General features: G+C 35.0%; 1 protein-coding gene across 1 annotated transcript in view; it reads right to left on the reverse strand.

Moving 5' to 3' along the window:
* FAM227B (family with sequence similarity 227 member B) overlaps positions 1–19,232 on the reverse strand; it is a 216,081-nt gene that overhangs the window by 156,634 nt on the left and 40,215 nt on the right. The window contains exon 9 of the mRNA XM_053595546.1: positions 9,810–9,947. Coding sequence (XP_053451521.1) covers positions 9,810–9,947 — 138 coding nt within the window. The remainder of the gene's footprint in view (positions 1–9,809; positions 9,948–19,232) is intronic.

The following is a 19,232-nucleotide window of genomic DNA, read 5'->3' on the forward strand; positions in this document are numbered from 1 at the left end:
CTTTATGAGCCTAGGTTCCCAGATTAGGCTTCTGTGACTAGAGTCTTGTGAACATATAGAACACAGAAGGCATGTTTTTAACATTTCTGTCCTCAGTGTCTAGCAGAGTGTCTGTCCATAATTAATTTTTCATGTGAATTCATTCAATGTTTAAGTATAAGTGAAACAAATCTTATTTAAGTATAAGTGAAACTAATCTTACTTCACTTTTAAAATTTAGAGCGAAACATTATTATACAGAAATTAAATTGAAATAGTGTAACTATATACAGGATACACATTATTTTAGGACCAAATACTTTTTTATCTCTGGAGTTACAGTTACCACCAAATTACACAGCAATATCAAATTAGGCAAAACCAATATTTAATAGTGAATCCATTCCTGGTAGTATAGGGTGTCTATAAAATCTTTATAAAAAATTTAATTTTTTTGTTTTTATATATATGATGCAAATTTTAGAAAATAAAATCTGTTCTAGTTAATCCACTTAAAACTATAAGGGGCCTCTTTTCCTTTTACTCATTTGTAGACCAGGAAATTGATATTTTAATACACAAAAACTCGTGTAGCTGGATAGATGCAGAATTATAACAAATGCATTAGTATATATATGTTACTTAGCATGTGACTCCTACTCTTACATTATTAGGATTATTAGCTAGTGGTCTCCTGTTTTTGTTTTTGTTTTTTTTTATTGTGATATTATCTTTGCATTTGCACACAAATATGACCAAGTTTTGGCCATTCACTTCACACAGTGATTATCTATGCTACAATGATTTGACTCAAAAGGAGAAAAGAAATGACGTAATTTCCAATTCTGATTCCTGTTCAACTCTTAAATCCATTCTTTTATTTATGAATGGAAAGCATTATGCACAATATCCATATAAACAGAGAAAAGAAAATACATAAGATACATGAAAGAGAAAATTAAATACATAGGTTTCTAATAATTAGGAAGGAAAAATTAAATAAAGGAACACGAAATGTTAACAAGGAAATAACACAAAACATACTTTCAATAAAATAAGTGAACAAAAACATTTGGGTATAGATAATCCATATATAAATCATCAGCCTTTGAGTTGTCTGCAAATTCAATTAAATGACAGAAGAGAAGGAAAATGCTGGAGATGAATTCTTAGAGTTCCTATTTCTTAGAGATCACTCTTCTTTTTCTCTAGAGTGCTGAAGATCATAAAGAAGAACTAGTGGAACCAGCTATAGTAAAACCAACCCTAAAGCAGTTGCCCTTACTATTTTCTACCAAAATACCTACAATAATAGAGGTATAGAATAAGAATCTAGGGAACAATGCAAAGGTAGCCCACCAAAGACAGAAAATTTCTTTACTTTTAAAACTCAGTGGTTTTTGCATTTCACTCCATCACACATATCTATGTTCACTTTAATCTGAAAATCTCTAATCTCTAATAACACCAGGCTGACATATGCTTTTATCTATCCTCCAACTTTGAATGGTTTATCAAGAAAATTTGCTTTCCTTTAAATTGAAGAGATTTGGCAGGAAGCAAGAAATAATAGTCCAAGTCTCTTCCCAACAATCCTCTATTCCTCCTTTCTCAAAATTGGTGCTTTGGAATGACTTACAAGATTTATCACACAGCTTCATTTACACCCTTACTCGACTGTCTTTAGCAAGACTAAGACAAGAATCTCTCTACTTCCCTTAGACGAGCTTTACACATAAATAACACATGGCTAAAGAAAACTAAACCATAATCTAACCTCATCATGTACAGGAATGATATTACGTATATTTGAAAGCCAGTATGGATGGGTACTGGTTGTTGGGCCTCTATGACTAACATGTAGGTACCAGATGATATCAGTCTTGACCATCTCTATTATCACCACTCTGAAACAGAGTTTTTGGAAATTATCTTTTAATTGGTCTCTCTGGTTTGAGTTTCTACTGTGTATCTTAATATAAAATAGGTCATTAAAACTTTCTGTGTAACTGCTACAGCATTGTTGTCAGATATTCCTTATTGAACTTCTGCATAGTATTTATTCGACAAACTGGTGCCTTCAACAAAGGGGACTTGTTTCTTCAGGCCCACATATGCTCCTACCTATCCTCCAACTTTGAATGGTTTATCAAGAAAATTTGCTTTCTTTTAAATTGAAGAGATTTGGCAGAAAGCAAGAAATAATAGTCCACGTCTCTTCCCCCAAATCCTTTATTCCTCCTTTCTCAAACTATACCTCTTAGGGAACTAGGAATTTATTCTCACCTTGGAAGACGCCAGTTGTATTATCCTTTTACTTCCTGATTATTATATGGTTTCATTTTTCAAATCTTCATCATTGAATTTATGAGAAAAATACAGAATTATTTTCTTTCATATTATTGGTATTCTAATAATTGAAATGTGAGACGAATAATAACATTTAGCTTACAGATGACAAATTCTTCTCTTAATGAGTCCTGCCATGTATGTATTAGTTATCTATTATTGTGTAATAAATTAAAACTTAATGGCTTAAAAGACCACTATGAATTATCTCATAGTTTATGGGGCTCAGGAATGCAGGGATGGTTCAGTGAGGTGTCTCTGGTCAGAATCCCTTCTGAAACTGCAATCTAGGTTTTGACCAGGGACTAGGGGTATAGACATGTATCATAACACTCAACTAAGAAAGGGATCCACCTTAGGTCCTCAGATCCTGGCTGTTTGCTGGATACATCACTTTCTCACCACATGGGCCTCACCATACCATAGCTCGCAACACGTCAGTTTGTTTTCCACAGAGCAAAGAATAAGAGAGAGTGATAGAAAGTGCCCCAATGGAAGCCATAGTTTTTTTCTAATAACCTAGTTTATACCCTACATATATTGGGAGGGCATTACACAAGGGCATAAAAACTAGATGTTTTTAAAGCCAGTGCCATAAACTGGGATTCTACAGGGCCAAGTAAGAGTAAATAATAACTTTCAGCAGTGAACCATTAAGTAGACAAAGAGAGAAATAGATATAATCTGTGTGGAAAAATTCTTAATTCTTCCCTGAGGGATATTGTATGGTCTGTTCCTACCCAGGATAATTAAGGAAAGTTTTAACTGTAGTCTGGACTGTCTATTAGCCTGAATTGTGCCTCCTTACTACTCCTAATGTAGGTAGAAAACTATCAATATCACTTTGCCTCCATATGAAGTAAATTAATCTGTCTTCACATTCAACATGAAGATAATCCTCTCCTTAACTGCCCTACCTCAAGAGAATAAGTTCATGAATGACAGTGGAAATTCCTTTGGACCATAGAGTTTTGTTTTCTTCTAGATCAGTGGTTATCAATGTAGGTCACGACCCACAGGAACTTTTTAAAGGGCTGCGGCATTAGGAGGATTGAGAACCGCTGTAGATGATAGAGGCAGTCAGTCACAAGTTACCCAAAATTATCTGAGGATAAGACCTAAGAAGAATTGAAAGCAATTGATTTCAATGCTAGATGTGTACTAGAATAACCTGGGATTTTTTTTTTTTTTAATAATTAGGCCTGGCCCAAATCATAAACCAATTGCATTTTATATGTGAAAGGGTGCCCAAGAAGTAGTATTTTTAAAACTACTCAGAAAATTATTTTTATTTTTATTTATTTATTTATTTATTTATTTATTTTTGAGACCGAGTGTCACTATGTCACCCTCAGTAGAGTACAGCTCATAGCAACCTCAAACTCTCGGACTTAAATGATTCTCTTGCCTCAGCCTCCCAGGTAGCTGGGACTATAGGCACCCACCACAATGCCTAGCTTTTTTGTTGTTGTTGTTGTTGTAGTTGTCATTGTTGTTTAATAGGCCCAGGCCGGGTTCGAACCCACCAGCCCTAGTGTATGTGGCTGGCACCCTATCCATTGAGCACAGGCACCAAGCCTCCCCAGAACATTCTAATGTGCCTCTACAATTGAGAAATAATTAGGTACATGGGAAAAAACAAAAAACAATCTCTTTAGGAACTATACCTGTTTCTTCATTTTTTTTCTTCCTTAAACACCTTGGAAAGACTTATTCCCCCCATGTACCCCTCCATCATGTTTTCCTAGATGCTGAAATATTTTTTGCTATTCACAATTGGGCTTTAAAGGAAATGCAAACACTAGAAAGAGAGCAGCAACTGCTTTGGCAGCAAAATGATTACTGAACACAAAGTGCACAAATGTCCTTCCCTGCTTCTCCACGATAGTCCCTTCTCAAAAAGAGCAGCCAGAGTGATTTTGTCAAAAAATATTCCAGATCATGCAATTCCTCCATTCAAAACTGCAACTGTTTTCTAAATTATTCAGAACTGAAGTCTGTCCTTATCGTGGCTAAGGAATGGCAATGGAAGAGGATGAGTAATTATTATAAAAACTTTCCTGCTGAATTAGGTATGGGCCAGACAATAGGAAAAAGTAATAAAAAGCTAGAGAAATTATGACTCAACTTGACTGGCAGATTATTACTGAATTCTCAGTTCATTGTAAAGAAATTAAAACTGGGTATCATAGATAATATTTAATAGGCGTAATAATTATTAGATCATATTTAGAGGAAAGGCTATAACCCTGAATCAAAAATTGACAAATGAATGTACCTTTTCATGTTTAAAGTTAACATAAAATATTTAAGTCATGTATATATCAATGATTCTCCACTTTACTGAAAATTTTCTATTAATAAACCAATTAGTGAATCTGACTAGGCTAGATTAGAGGGCTTCTACCTTACTATTATTTATTTAACTTCTCTCCTAGTGGTTGTTTTTGGTTGTTTCAAATTTTTCACTAACATAAGCATGAACATTTTTGCATATACTTCTTTATGTTTCTGATTTTCATTAGGGCGAGCACACAAAATACATTTGAAAAATTGATTTTAATAAAGTTTTTTCAAAATACATTCTAGTCAGCAGTGCACAGGACATATACATTCTAATTTTTATGTTCAAAATTTAGTCACCTTTTATTCTTATCTCGCCTTCCCTTGGACTACATGATGATGGTAAATCACCAGCACTCAGCCGACTTCTTTCTTAAAATTCTCTCAGATGCATCACTTTCTTAGTCCTTTTACTGCCTTATTGCCTCATTCCTAGAATTAGCAGTAGCTCCTTAATAATTCTTCTGTGTCAAGTTCTTCTCAATATCATAAGCTATCGAGTTTTTAAATCTTTCTAAAACACTGCTGTGTCAGTTGCCAATTTAGGACTCATACTGGCTCCTTTTTGCCTATTAGGCTTAGTTTACCACTCAAAGCTGTTAAATAATTAGCTCTGCATTACCTGTTCAATTTTCTTACTATTCAATACAAACCTTATAGTTTCTTTAAGCTATTGTATTTATTATGCTTTAACACAGACAATGTTGATTCTGCCTCTGAGTTTTCTACAATATCTCTACTGTCACTGTAAATTGATACCCTGCTATGCTCTTAGGGACAAGTCTCAAGTTTCATGATATTTTTCTTTCTCAGAATCCTATTGCACTCTAGTAATAAACTGCACATATACATATGTATGTATTCATACACACAGATACATATATAATGTTTATGAATATATGTCTTCATCTACTTCAGTTAAACAAGCACATCTTGAAAATCTACCATGTTTGCACTGGTCACTATATGATAAATATGTGTTAACTGTGATAAAAGTAAAAATGGCTATTGTCTTTTTAAAATTCCCCATGGAGTCCATTAGGAATATAGAACCTCTGAAATACTTAATACTCTTAATACTTGCTTACTAACTAATACATATGAACTATCCAAATTATTATGATAATACCAAATTCATAATAATCAAATCTGGATTTGATCTGAAAACCAAAGTTCTGTAAAAATGCTGCCAATTTCTGGTTCTTTGGGCATATTCTATACCTTATGCTATTCACTTCACTTCTGTTCACATTTTCTTTCTCCACCTAAGATACAGACAATAACAATACAACAATACAACTTATGAATTGATACCATATTGGAGACTTGTATATCTAGCCATCTTACTAGTGTTTTGATTGTTTCTTCACACTCTAGCTGTGCAATTTTCCTGGTATCCTTTCAATGTTATACGATGAATATCATTCTTACAATGTGGAGATTTTACGAATTAATTCTCAAAGTGCTATCTCATATTCAAGTTTTAAGGGTTATTTTTTAATTGCCCTTGAACATTGTTAACAGTGAAGAGGTAACAAAGCAACAGAGGTTCAAATTAAAATTCAAGTAGTACCTTTTTATAACATATGGAGTTCTAACCTTTTTGGCTATTACTTTTTATTTCTGTAACATGCCATTTGCTAAATATCAAGTAGGACTTGTCTATGAATATTGTGTTTCTTTTTTATTTCCCCATTGCAGCAAGTATAGTAATGTGCACTAGTACTTCAAAGCTAATTGAATATAAGGAGTTTTCTTATTGCTTGTGGCTTAAACTATACTTTATAAAAATCATGCATTTTGTTGAGGTTTTAACCTTAAAGTCCAGGCAAAGGGGAAAGGTTGAGTTTCAAATTGGGGGAGAGGTAAAAAAATAGTCTTTCAAAAATGATCTTTATTCTACCTCAAAAGCTTAAATGGTGGTGTGCCAAAATAAGACAAATGAACATTAAAATTTTAGTCTTGGGAATAATCCAACAATATACACTGGTTAAAAGGAGCTGGCTTGTAAATCTTGAGTCATTTCAGAGACTGAAATTCTAAAACCACTTATATTCCAGTCCTCAAAACATAGATATTACATCATTTTGTTTTGGAAGGTAAATTTTAACTATCCACTATCTGTTTCTTTCATTTAAAAAAGCAAAATTATTTTTGTTAAAATTCCAGAAAAAAGTCAACTCCACCTGACAAACATCTCAAATGTCAAGAAAAATTATGTTTTAAGTATATTTTGGATTAGAAGAAGCAATTCTAAGATGGCAATATAAATGAGCACAGATAATTCTATTCCTTGAAACCCATATATATGCATATGCACACCCTGGCTCTGTTCTTGATCTGCCTCAGCCCTACTCCAGTACACAGATTAAGGTTTTAATATACATAAAGCCACACACATACAGAGCTATAGTGAGGGAAGATCTTCTGAAATAATGAATCCTAAACCACTAGTCTTTAGCTAATCCCACCTCAACAATTAACCACCACTTTGGAAAATTATTTAGCACCTATAGATAGAAGTCAAAGAGTAACAAAATGTTAGCAAAGAGGAATGTAGAAATAATCTAATCAGCCCATTTTTCAGTTGGAAAAATAAGGCTCAGAGGTGTTATGTGACCTGCTGAAGGACATTTCAGCCTTTTATGTGCAGGTTGAATACATTAGAATTGGGAAACATTAGAGAGTCTCCAGAAAAAAACATAGTTTTGGCCTAGTAAATAAATTGTGAGCTATAATAACACCATGGCACTCTACTGAGGGTGATGGAGTAAGACTGTCTCAAAAACAAACAAACAAACAAAAAAGACTTAACTATAGGTTGTTTATAAGAAACACAAATTAAATATAAAAACACAGACTTTAACTGAGTAAAAGGGCAGGAAAAGATATACCATGTAAACCATAATTATAAGAAATATGAAGTGGCTATATTAAGCTTAAACAAAACAAAACTCAAAGGAGGGAGAATTATCATAGATATAAAGGAACATTTTGTAATGATTAAAGGAAAGATAATAAAAGTGTATGTGCCCAATAACTTAAAATGCATAAGGCGAAAATCAATAAAATAAAAGAGAGTAATGGACAATTTTACAATTATAGATATTTTAATATTCCTTTTCAGTAATTAATAGAACAACTAAACAAAATACCAAGACATAGAATCAGGGTTAGCAAACTTTTTCTATAAAGGGCTAGATAGTATTTCAGGATTTTCAGGACACATGTAGTCTCTACAGTACATTATTTATTTTCTTTTATGTATTTTGTTTTTTATAACCCTTAAAAATATAACAATCATTCTCAGTCCACAGGATGTGTAAAAATATGCTATAGGCCAGATATAGTCTATAAGCTATAGTTTGCTGACTCCTGATATAGAAGATCTGAATAACACTACCAACCATGTTGAACTGATTGAGACTTAGACAATAATCACAGACATATAGTCTTCTCAATTACACAGAGAAGGTTCACCAAAATAGACTATGTGCTGGACAGTAAAACAATTCTTAAGATGTTTCAAAAGATTATATAGAATACATCCTTAGACCACAAAAATTTTTAAATCAGAAATTAGTAACTATAAGAGATCTAGAAAACTCTCATGTTAAACTCTCATATTTAAATATTACCCCTATGAATAACCCATAGATCAAAGCAGAAATCATAATGAAAATTAGAAAATATTTGAAATTAAATGATAAAATAGAACATCTAAAATCGTACGTATAGCTAAGGCACTGCTTAGGGAAATATGTAGTTTTAATGCTTACATAATAAAAAAGGAAAATGCTAAAAAAATTGGGCCAATGTAAATATTTGGTGGGTAAAGGACATTTTAGACTTTTTTATCCTATTATTATCACTTTTCTGTAAGTTAAAATTCTAACAAAAATAGAAAGTTTAAAAAAAAAAAACCTTTAGTTTTATATTCAGCCAAGTAATTATTCACATGTGAGAGTGAGAAGTAAAACCAGATATGCAAAATTGGGTCAAGGTAGACTACCTCTCTTTCCATTCAAAGCCAAAGACAAGATCCCCAAAATAACAAATATGTATGAAATTCTGAAAGAACACTGAGGGTGATATTAACAAACAAGACATTTCACATAACTACTAAAAAGTAGAAATCACATAGGATATTTGTGGAGATAAAAGTGGCAAAAACCAGAGCTCAAACAGAAATTTCATTAGGTCAAAGGGCACAAATCTGAAGAGCTGTAATTAACTAAAAAAAAAAAATTTAGAACTAGAAATTTAAAAATAGCTTCCTTTCCCTGGCCCAAAGCTATAGGTTGGAACAGTATTTCTCTGTACACTAGTAGTTCATAACTTTGCTAATAAATTGAAATCATCTTAAAAACTTTAAGAAGTACCGGGTCTAGATTCTGATTTAATTGGTCAGAAAAGGACCTATCTTTGATACTTTAAATACAGCACAAATAATACAGAAATAAATTTGCCTTATAAAAGTTATTAATGTTGAGTAACTGAGGATTTTAGTTCTGTTGTAGGAATCTGATGTAGCTCAAAGGTACAGAAGAGAATACAAAAATTTCAGTGAGTTAGTATTTCAAATAGTCTTTTAGTAGACTATTTAATAAATGAGTTATTTGGAAAAACATCATACTGGAATAAAACCATCATCCTTATAACAAAATAAATCCCAAATATATTAAATCATTAAATCAAATACAGAAATAAAAAAGTGCTAGAAAAAAAGACATAGGTAGATATTTTTACAATCTTAGGTAAATCTAGAAGAAAGTGCCCCCAAACTGAAAAACTAAAGAAAATATAATTTAAAAGAACTAAATAAAAAATTTAAACTTTATCTACTGGCAAAACACATTATTAACCAGTTATCAATACAAATAAAAGTAAGAATATCTGCAGTGCACGTGAAGACAAAAATTTTATAAAAATGAAGATAAAAAGTATAGAAGTATAGAAGAATGTGTATCTTAGACAAATGGAAGCATGTACCACTATGACACCAATCTATAAATCAAATATTATTTTAAGACCTTTGTCAAAAAATAAACCATTAGAAAATTCTCTCCAATAAAATAACCTAATATATTTGATTTTGGCTACCTATTCCATTTTTCAGTGTACAAAAAATTACTTACTCGCTATTATGCGTTCTTGGCTGCTTGCAAGCTTTTCCTTTATTGATTTTGCAGGCGCTTTCTTGCTACCATGTATGGATGTTGTGGAGAGATTTTTCAGTTTCCAGCGGGTCCAAAAGCGTTTTCGAGGCTTTAAACCTGTTAATATAAATGTATATTTGGCCACAGAAATTAGGATTTTGAAAATACCTTTTATTTTGTCAAAGTATTTTATGACTATTACATATTTCATCCTCACAACAGAAAAGATTTTTTTGATTCCTTTTAAGCTATGTAGGATTAAATAATTTCACTACTCTAAACATCTCTATACTCAGCGATAGAAATTAGAAAAATACAAATTTCTTTGCGTATTTATGTTTGCTCTAAGGATAAATTAAAGTATATGTTGAAGTGTTAGTAAATGAAAAATCACTACATGATATTAGCTAATATGATTATCATTATATATTATATACATTAACATACTCATAAATATAGCCAATATTTTCACAGTGGTATGTTCAATAAGGATTATTTGCTAGACTGAGCTATTAAATCATAATTTTCTAAGTGTTTTTTAAGATATAATGGTCTACTTGATGAAATATACAGAACCCTTCAGTTTGATTCACTTGGGTGCTTCTTGATAGAGCACCTAAGTGTTGAAATATTGTATATTAATAGAAAATTTGAAGTATAGTAAAGCCAACAGATCAGTGGATTGCCATCGTAAAGAGTTTATCACCCACAAATCCCAAGAGGCCACATGAGGAAAAACTGGAGTAAGTCAGGAGACAGAAGGAAAAGGAAAACTGTGGGCAACAGCCTTTATTGTATTTTCCATGAGAAGAATGGGCAAGGCAAGCAGGCTTATAATTGGCTAATTTGAAGTATTTCAGCAGGCTCTAGGGAATGGGGGTGTCCCTAGTTGTCTGGTTCCTAGTCCTGGGATGATTAGAGCAAGTGAATAATGGTACTGAGTTTAACAGCCCACTACATCAGGTGGTTGTATTGTAGGCTCTGGGTGAGCTGGTTTGTTTTGAAAAGCATGCCAATTAGCAAATTGTTTACTAGAGACTAGGCACTGACTAGCCCTAGGAAGAGCAGTCCTTCTAGGGTCAGCAAGGTCCCAGATCTCAAAGTATCAAAATGCAGAAAATAAAAGACATGGTTATTTAAGTCTAGTTTAGGACAATACTTCCATTAAGGGGATGAACCTGACTTGATCCCAATTATAAAGAATGATAACATACTAGTTCACTCAACAGACACTTTTTGGAGTGTATAGCAAGATGGTGGACTAGAAACACATCCTTAGCAGCCACTCGTGGTAAGACCAGGGACAAAGGACTCCAGCCACCTCTGGCTGGGGTGTCTTGCCAAGAAACATAACTCTGGAGGCACAGTGAAACAGTAGGAAACTCCAGGAGCCAACAAGAAGGTCAGGAGCAGTGGAAGACTGGCATAGAAGGCAAATGTCTGGGTGTGTGAGGAGGCTGGCTGGCCCTCCAGCAATGGAGGGCTAGAGACCATGAAGAGCTGTCCTCCAGTTTTTTCTTTTTTGTACTTGGGAGCTTGCTGGAGCTTCCTTGGAAGGACTTAAGCAAGCAAGTGAACTTGAACAGTGTCTGGGGACAGGACTGAATCACCTGGTGGAGTGGAACTCCCATCAGCTTAGCTACTAGCAGGACACCACCACTGAGAGAAGGCCACCCAGGATGTACAGTCCACAGGATCTAGTGCATGACCAGCTTTGGATCACCCACTAAGCTCAGACAGCCATCCTTGGGATGAGTTCAATGGCTTCCACACCCCCAGGAAAGCTAATCAGTGGAAGGCGGCACTGTTTGGAAAGTTGAGGCATGCCTCCTAAGAAATCTGGAGAGAGTAGATTCCAATCCTGCAGGGACTAAATGCTAGCAAAACAAGCAAACCCTGATTGAGGGCAAATAAGTCAGGAAGATAGGACCAAATCTCCTTGGCAACTAGATGGTGCCTTCTGGCTCCCATCTTATACAGCAAAAGCCTGTGTGTCTTGTGTCCCCTAACATCACAGTGCCACATGGTGTCCAGGCTAAATCCCCTTTTTCCTTTCTTCTTGGAGCATCAACTGGTGTCCAGGCAATCTATTGCAATATATATACACACAACAAAACAAAAACTAAGGAAAAAAATTAAGAAAGAAAAAAGTATATATTATATATATATATATATATATATATATATATATAATAGTTTTCATATATATGTGAAAAGAAAGGCATCTACCTTTAATCTTTTTAAACAAAACAACTTTCAGGGTGGAGGCAAGATGGCTGACTGAAGCCAGCTTTCCATAGAGGCTCCCATTCAGAAGGAGAGTTAAAGGACAGTAGTTTAGCAAGTAACCTCGTGGATTAGAGCTCAGAAAAGAGAGAAGGTTACAGAACTTCAGATCTCTCTGCTGAAACCTTTCAAGCTAGAAGAGAATGGTCATCGACTTTTAATCTCCTAAAACAAAATAACTTTCAACCCCAGATCCTATATCCAGCTAAACAGAGTTGCATTTGTGATGGAGAAATGAAAGACTTTAATGACATTTACATGTTGAAGAAATTTGCTATAACTAAACCAGCTCTCCAGGATATTCTCAGATCTATCCTACATAATGACCAGCGCAATCCTCCACCATAAAAGTAAACTCACTCAGAAACTTTTGATCAAACTCAAACTTCCACAATGGCAAAAAAATTAAAAATGTCCACTGAACTTTCGAAAAACTTGATGCCCAAAATTCTACTAGGCTTATCAATATTCTCCATTAATGTGAATGGCTTAAATTTTCCTCTAAAGGGGCACAGGTTGGCTGACTGGATACAAAAACTCAGGCCAGATATCTGCTGAATACAAGAATCTCATCTTGATTTAAAAGATAAATATAGAGTCAGGGTAAAGGGATGGTCATCTATATTTTAGGCAAATGGAAACTAAAAAAAATCAGGTGTTGCAATTCTATTTGCAGATACAATAGGCTTTAAATCAACAAAAGTAAGAAAGAATAAGAATGGTCACTTCATATTTGTTAAGGGTAAAACTCAATATGATGTGATTCCAAATATTAATATTTATGCACCCAACCAGAATGCGCCTCAATTTATTAGAGAAACTCTAACAGACATGAGCAAATTGATTTCCTCCAGCTCCATAGTAGCCAGAGATTTTAACACTCCTTTGGCAGTGTTGGACTGATCCTCCAATAAGAAGCTGAGCAAAGAAATTTTAGATTTAAACCTAACCTTCCAACATTTGGATTTAACAGACATCTACAGAACATTTCATCCCAACAAAACTGAATATACATTCTTTTCATTAGCCCATGGAACATACTCCAAAATTAATCACATCTTAGGGCAAAAGTCTAACCTCAGTAAATTTAAAGGAATAGAAATTATTCATTACATCTTCTTGGACTACCATGGAATAAAAGTTGAACTCAGTAACAACAGGAATCTGCATACTCATACAAAAACATGGAAGCTAAATAACCTTATGCTGAATGATAGCTGGGTCATAGACATGATTAAGACGGAAATTACCAAATTTTTGGAATAAAACGATAATGAACACACGAATTATCAGAACCTCTGGGATACCTCAAAGGCAGTCCTAAGAGGGAAATTTATAGCACCACAAGCCTTCCTCAAGAGAACGGAAAGAGACGAAGTTAACAACTTAATGGGACATCTCAAGCAACTGGAAAAGGAAGAACATTTCAACCCCAAACCCAGTAGAAGAAAAGAAATAATCAAAATTAGTGCAGAATTAATGAAGACATGAAACTATAAAAATCCTAGAAGAAAGTGCAGGGAAAACTCTTAAAGAAATTGTCCTGGGCGAATATTTTATGAGAGGAACCTCCTGGGCAATTGAAGCAGCATCAAAAATACATTACTGGGACCTGATCAAACTAAAAACTTCTGCACAGCCAAGAACACAGTAAGTAAAGCAAGCAGACATCCCTCAGAATGGAAGAAGATATTTGCAGGTTATGTCTCCAACAAAGGTTTAATAACCAGAATCCACAGAGAACTCAAATGTATTAGCAAGAAAAGAACAAATGATCCCATCTCAGGCTGGGCAAGGGACTTGAAGAGAAACTTCTCTGAAGAAGACAGGCACACGGCCTACAGACATATGAAAAAATGCTCATCATCCTTAATCATCAGAGAAATACAAATCAAAGCTACTTTGAGATATCATCTAACTCCAGTAAGATTAGCCCATATCACAAAATCCCAAGACCAGAGATGTTGGCGTGGATATGGAGAAAAGGGAATACTTCTACACTGCTGGTGGGAATGCAAACTAATATGTTCCTTTTGGAAAGTATTTGGGGGACACTTAGAGATCTATAAATAGACCTGCCATTCGATCCTTCCATTCCTCTACTAGGTACATACCCAGAAGACCAAAAATCACATTATAACAAAGATATTTGTACCAGAATGTTTGTTGTAGCCCAATTCATAATTGCAAAATCATGGAAGAAGCCCAAGTGCCCACTGACCCATGAATGGATTAATAAATTGTGGTATATGTACACCATGGAATATTATGCAGCCTTAAAGAAAGATGGAGACTTTACCTCTTTCATGTTTACATGGATGGAGCTGGAATATATTCTTCTTAGCAAAGTATCTCAACAATGGAAGAAAAAGTATCCAATGTACTCAGCCCTACTATGAAACTAATTTATAGCTTTCATATGAAAGCTATAACCCAATTATAACCTAAGAATACGGGGAAAGAGGAAAAGGGGGAGGGGAGAGGATGGGTGGAGGGAGGGTAATTGGTGGGATCACACCTACGGTGCATCTTACAAGGGTACATGTGAAACTTACTAAGTGTGGAATGTAAATGTCTTAACACAATATCTAAGAAAATGCCAGGATGGCTATGTTAACTAGTGTGATGAAAATATGTCACATGGTATATAAAACCAGTGTGTCATGCCCCATGATTACATTAATATACACAGCTATGATTTAATTTAAACAAAACAAAACAATTTTCATTATGTGAAAAAAAGGGTATCTACCTTTAACCTTCTTAGTTTTTTGTTGTTGGTTTTTTTTTTATTATGTTTTTAGTTTTTCAGTTTTTTTTTCTTCAATAACAAGGCCTCCATTTTTGCTACATTTTTCCTGCCCCTTTTATTCTTTCTTTTCTATTTCTCTCTCTTTTGGTAGGGATTTTTCTACTTTTCTCATTTTTCCCACATAAATTTCTCAAACACCAAAAGATATCTTCTTTTTTTACATCATTTACAATATTATTTTTAATTTTCTATACCTATTTTTATTCTTCTTCTTATTATTATTATCCTTGTCCTAATCTGCTTTATTTTATTCTGTATTCTGTTTATGGGACAGAGCCTTACTCTGAGGCTTGGACTGGGATGTCATGGCATTGGCCTCATTCAAGGAGGCCTTGAGCCCTTGGTCAAGGGTGTCCTTTGCGTTTTGGCCTATAGAAAGATGGTATTGGTAGGTCCCTAGTGAGACACACTCCTGATATTTTTGTATACCTGGTGGAGGTGTGATCTTGCTTTTGCCTAGACTGGGAAGCAGCTCCTGACTTCATGGGACCCACAACGCCTGGGCCCTGTAGAGTCTTGGAATTGCAGTTATGGGTCATAACACTCTGTAAAACACCATAATTTCTCCTCTCCTCTCTTCTTTCTTTCTGTCTTTCTTTTTTTCTTTTTTTTGAGACAGAGTCTTACTATGTCAACCTCGGTAGAGTGCTGTGGCATCACAGCTTACAGTAACCTCAAACTCTTCAGTTGAAGCAATTATTTGCCTCAGCTTCCTGATTACCTGGGACTACAGGTGCCTGCCACAAAGCTGGATTTTGTTGTTGTTGTTGTCATTGTTGTTTAGCAGGCCCAGGCTGAGTTTGGAACTGCCAGCCCTCGTGTATGTGGCTGGTGCCCTAACCACTGAGATATGGGCACCAAGCCTCTCCTGTCTCTCTCTTTCTGTCCTTCTTCTCTTCTTTTCCTCATTTTTTCCTTTCACTCCTTTTTCCCCCTTATATTTTTGTTACTTTCTCCTTTCTCACTCTTTTCTCTTCCTTTTGGCCCTATACCAAAAGGACACTTCAACACCTAAACATAGAGACAAAGTAATTTAAAGTGAAGGAGGTTAGTGAGAAGAAAAAAGTAGGGGAAAGAAGAGAACAAGAAGCAAAGATACAGAAGGAGGAACAAACAGAAAAATTCTGGCAACATGAAAAACAAGAACAGAACAATTCCTCCAGGAGTTCTTGTGGTAGCTACTGCAGAGGATTCCACCTATGAAGAAATAATGGAAATGACAGAAAGGAAATTTAAAACATGGATGGCAAAAACAATGAAGAGTATTGAAGAGAAAGTGGAAAATAATCAAAAGGAAATCAAAAAACAGATCCAAATAATGAATGAAAGAAATGAAAAATTTAGAAAGGATATATTGGAGCTTAAGGAATTGAAGAAGTCAATCAGAGAACTTTAAAATGCAGTGGAAAGTATCAATACCAGATTAGACCATGGAGAAGAAATAATCTCAGAGGTAGAGGATAAAGTTCTTGTGTTAACCCAGACATTTAGAGGCAGAAAGGAAGAGAGAAACAACAGAGTGATTGCTTAGAGAATTACGGGACTTCACATAGCATAAAAACATAAAAATTATTGGTATCCGTGAAGGTGAAGAAGAATGACCCAAAGGAATAAAAACTCTACTGGAGGTTATCATAAATGAAACATTTCCAAACATCATCAAAAATTCTGACACACTCCTATTAGAGGGATATTGAACCCTGGGTCATCTCAACACAAACAGAACATCTCCAAGACACATTGTAAGAGCCTGTCCAAAGTCAAAATGAAAAAGAAAATTCTGCAAGCAGCCAGGAATAAGCGCCAATTGCCTATAGGGGCAGATTCATCAGGATGACAGCAGACTTTTCAAGCCAGAAGAGAATGGGCATCTACCTTTAATCTTCTTAAACAAAATAATTTTCATCCTAGAATTCTGTATTCTACTAAACTAAGCTTCAAAATCAATGGAGAAATCAAATATTTTACTGACATGCAAACATTCAGGAAATTTTCCACAAGACCAGCTCTACTGGAAATACTCAGACCTACTCTCCACACTGACCATCATAATGGAGCACCAGAAAAGGAAACACCCAGAAACCAGAGGACAAAACCTAGCTTCCACAATGACACAAAGGAAAACCAAGCAATGGGCTTTCACAAAATAAGATAAATAGAACTCCAACATATGTATTGATTCTCTCAATATGTGGAAATGGTTTGAATTACCCACTGAAGAGGCAATACATGATTGCAAGAGGGACTTTACCTAACAATTGCAATCAGTGTAACCTGGCTTATTGTACCCTCAATGAATCCCCAACAATAAAAAAAAAAAAAGCGCAAGCCATCTATATGCTGTCTCCAGGAAACACACTTCACATTAAGGCACACATCAAGACTTGGGGAAAAGGGTTGGAAAACAATATTTCATGGAAATGGAAATTGGAGGAAAGAAGGGGTCACAGTCTTATTTTCAAATACAACTATAAGAAAGAAAAAGATGGTTACTTCATTCTGGTCAAGGAACACTACAACAAGAGAACGTTTCAATTCTAAATCCTAATACACCAAAATTAAATTGTCACAGGTTTATAAAACAGACCTTAAATCATCTGAGAAATATGATATCCTATAACACCACAATAACTGGAGCCTTAAATACTCCTCTAACAGAACTGGACAGATTCTATAATCAGAAACTAAACAAAGAAACAAAAGACTTAAATGCAGCCTTAGAACAATTAGGCTTAATAGATATATACAGAACTCACCATCCCAAAGCTAAGGAATATAAATTTTTCTCATTAGCCCATGAAACATTCTCCAAAATAGAGCATATCCTAGGACAAAAATCAAACCTCAGAAAAATTCAAAGAATTGAAATTATACCTTGTATCTTCTCAGACCACAAGGCAATAAAGGTAGAATTTAATTCCAACAAAAATTTGCATCCCCGTACAAAGGCAAGGACATTAAACAACCTTATGCTGAATGATAGGTCAAGGAAGAGATGAGGAGAAAATTGTTAAATCCCTCAAATATAACAATGAAGCTACAAGTTACAACAACCTGTGAGATACTGCAAAACCAATTTGAGAGGAAAATTTATCACATTAGATGCTGTAGATTTTTCAGATGTAGATCTGAAAAACAGAAAGAGAGCACCTCAACAATTAATGAACCATCTTAAGGAAATGGAAAAGGAAGGGTAATCCAATCCCAAACCTAGCAGAAAAAAGAAATAACCAAAATTAAATTAGAAGTAAAGGAAATTGAAAACAAAAGAATTATTAAAAAAATTAAAGAAACAAAAAGTTGGTTCTTCAAAAAGATAAACAAAATCAATAAATTTTGGCCAGATTAACTAGAAACAGAAAAATAAAATCTCTAATAACCTCAATCAGAAATGAAAAGGGGAAAATAACAACATACCACAGAGACACAAAAGATTATCTTGGCTATTACCAAAACACTCTATGCCCAGAAATTTGACAATGTGGAGGAAGTGGACCAATACCTGGAATCATACCATCTCCCTAGACTTAACCAGGAAGAAATAGATCTCTTGAACAGACCAATATCAAGCAATGAGATTGCAGAAACAATAAAAAAGCTTCCAACAAAAAATGCCACGCACCAGATTGCTTCATACCAGAATTCTATCAAATCTTCAAAGAGCTTGTACCCATACTGCAGAACCTATTCCAAAATATTGAGAAGGAAAGAATCTTCCCCAACACATTTTATGAAGCAAACTTCACTCTGATACCAAAAGGATAAAAGTACCTAACTAAAAAGGAAAACTAGGCAGGAGGTCAGATGGCCACCTGGAGCCAGCTTTTTTTTTTTTGCAGAGACAGAGTCTCACTTTATGGCCCTCGGTAGAGTGCCGTGGCCTCACACAGCTCACAGCAACCTCCAATTCCTAGGCTTAAGCGATTCTCTTGCCTCAGCCTCCCGAGTAGCTGGGACTACAGGTGCCTGCCACAACGCCCGGCTATTTTTTGGTTGCAGCTTGGCCGGGGCCGGGTTTAAACCCACCACCCTCGGTATATGGGGTCGGCGCCTTACCGACTGAGCCACAGGCGCCACCCAACTGGAGCCAGCTTTTGACAGAAGTTCCCCTCTGGAAGGAGAGATAAAGGACAGAATGTTCTCAAGAAAGCTGAAGTTCAGGAGCAGAGCTGAGCTAAGAAAGAAGATTGAGGAGTGCACATCATTCCTGCTTATGCAAGCTGCAACTCCAAGGAAACAAACTACAAGTACAAAACCCATCACCAAGATCCCTCCCCCAAGAGAGTGGCGCACTTAGTTCTCTC

This window comes from Nycticebus coucang, chromosome 6 (assembly GCF_027406575.1).
Source record: "Nycticebus coucang isolate mNycCou1 chromosome 6, mNycCou1.pri, whole genome shotgun sequence".
NCBI classification, from domain to species: domain Eukaryota; kingdom Metazoa; phylum Chordata; class Mammalia; order Primates; family Lorisidae; genus Nycticebus; species Nycticebus coucang.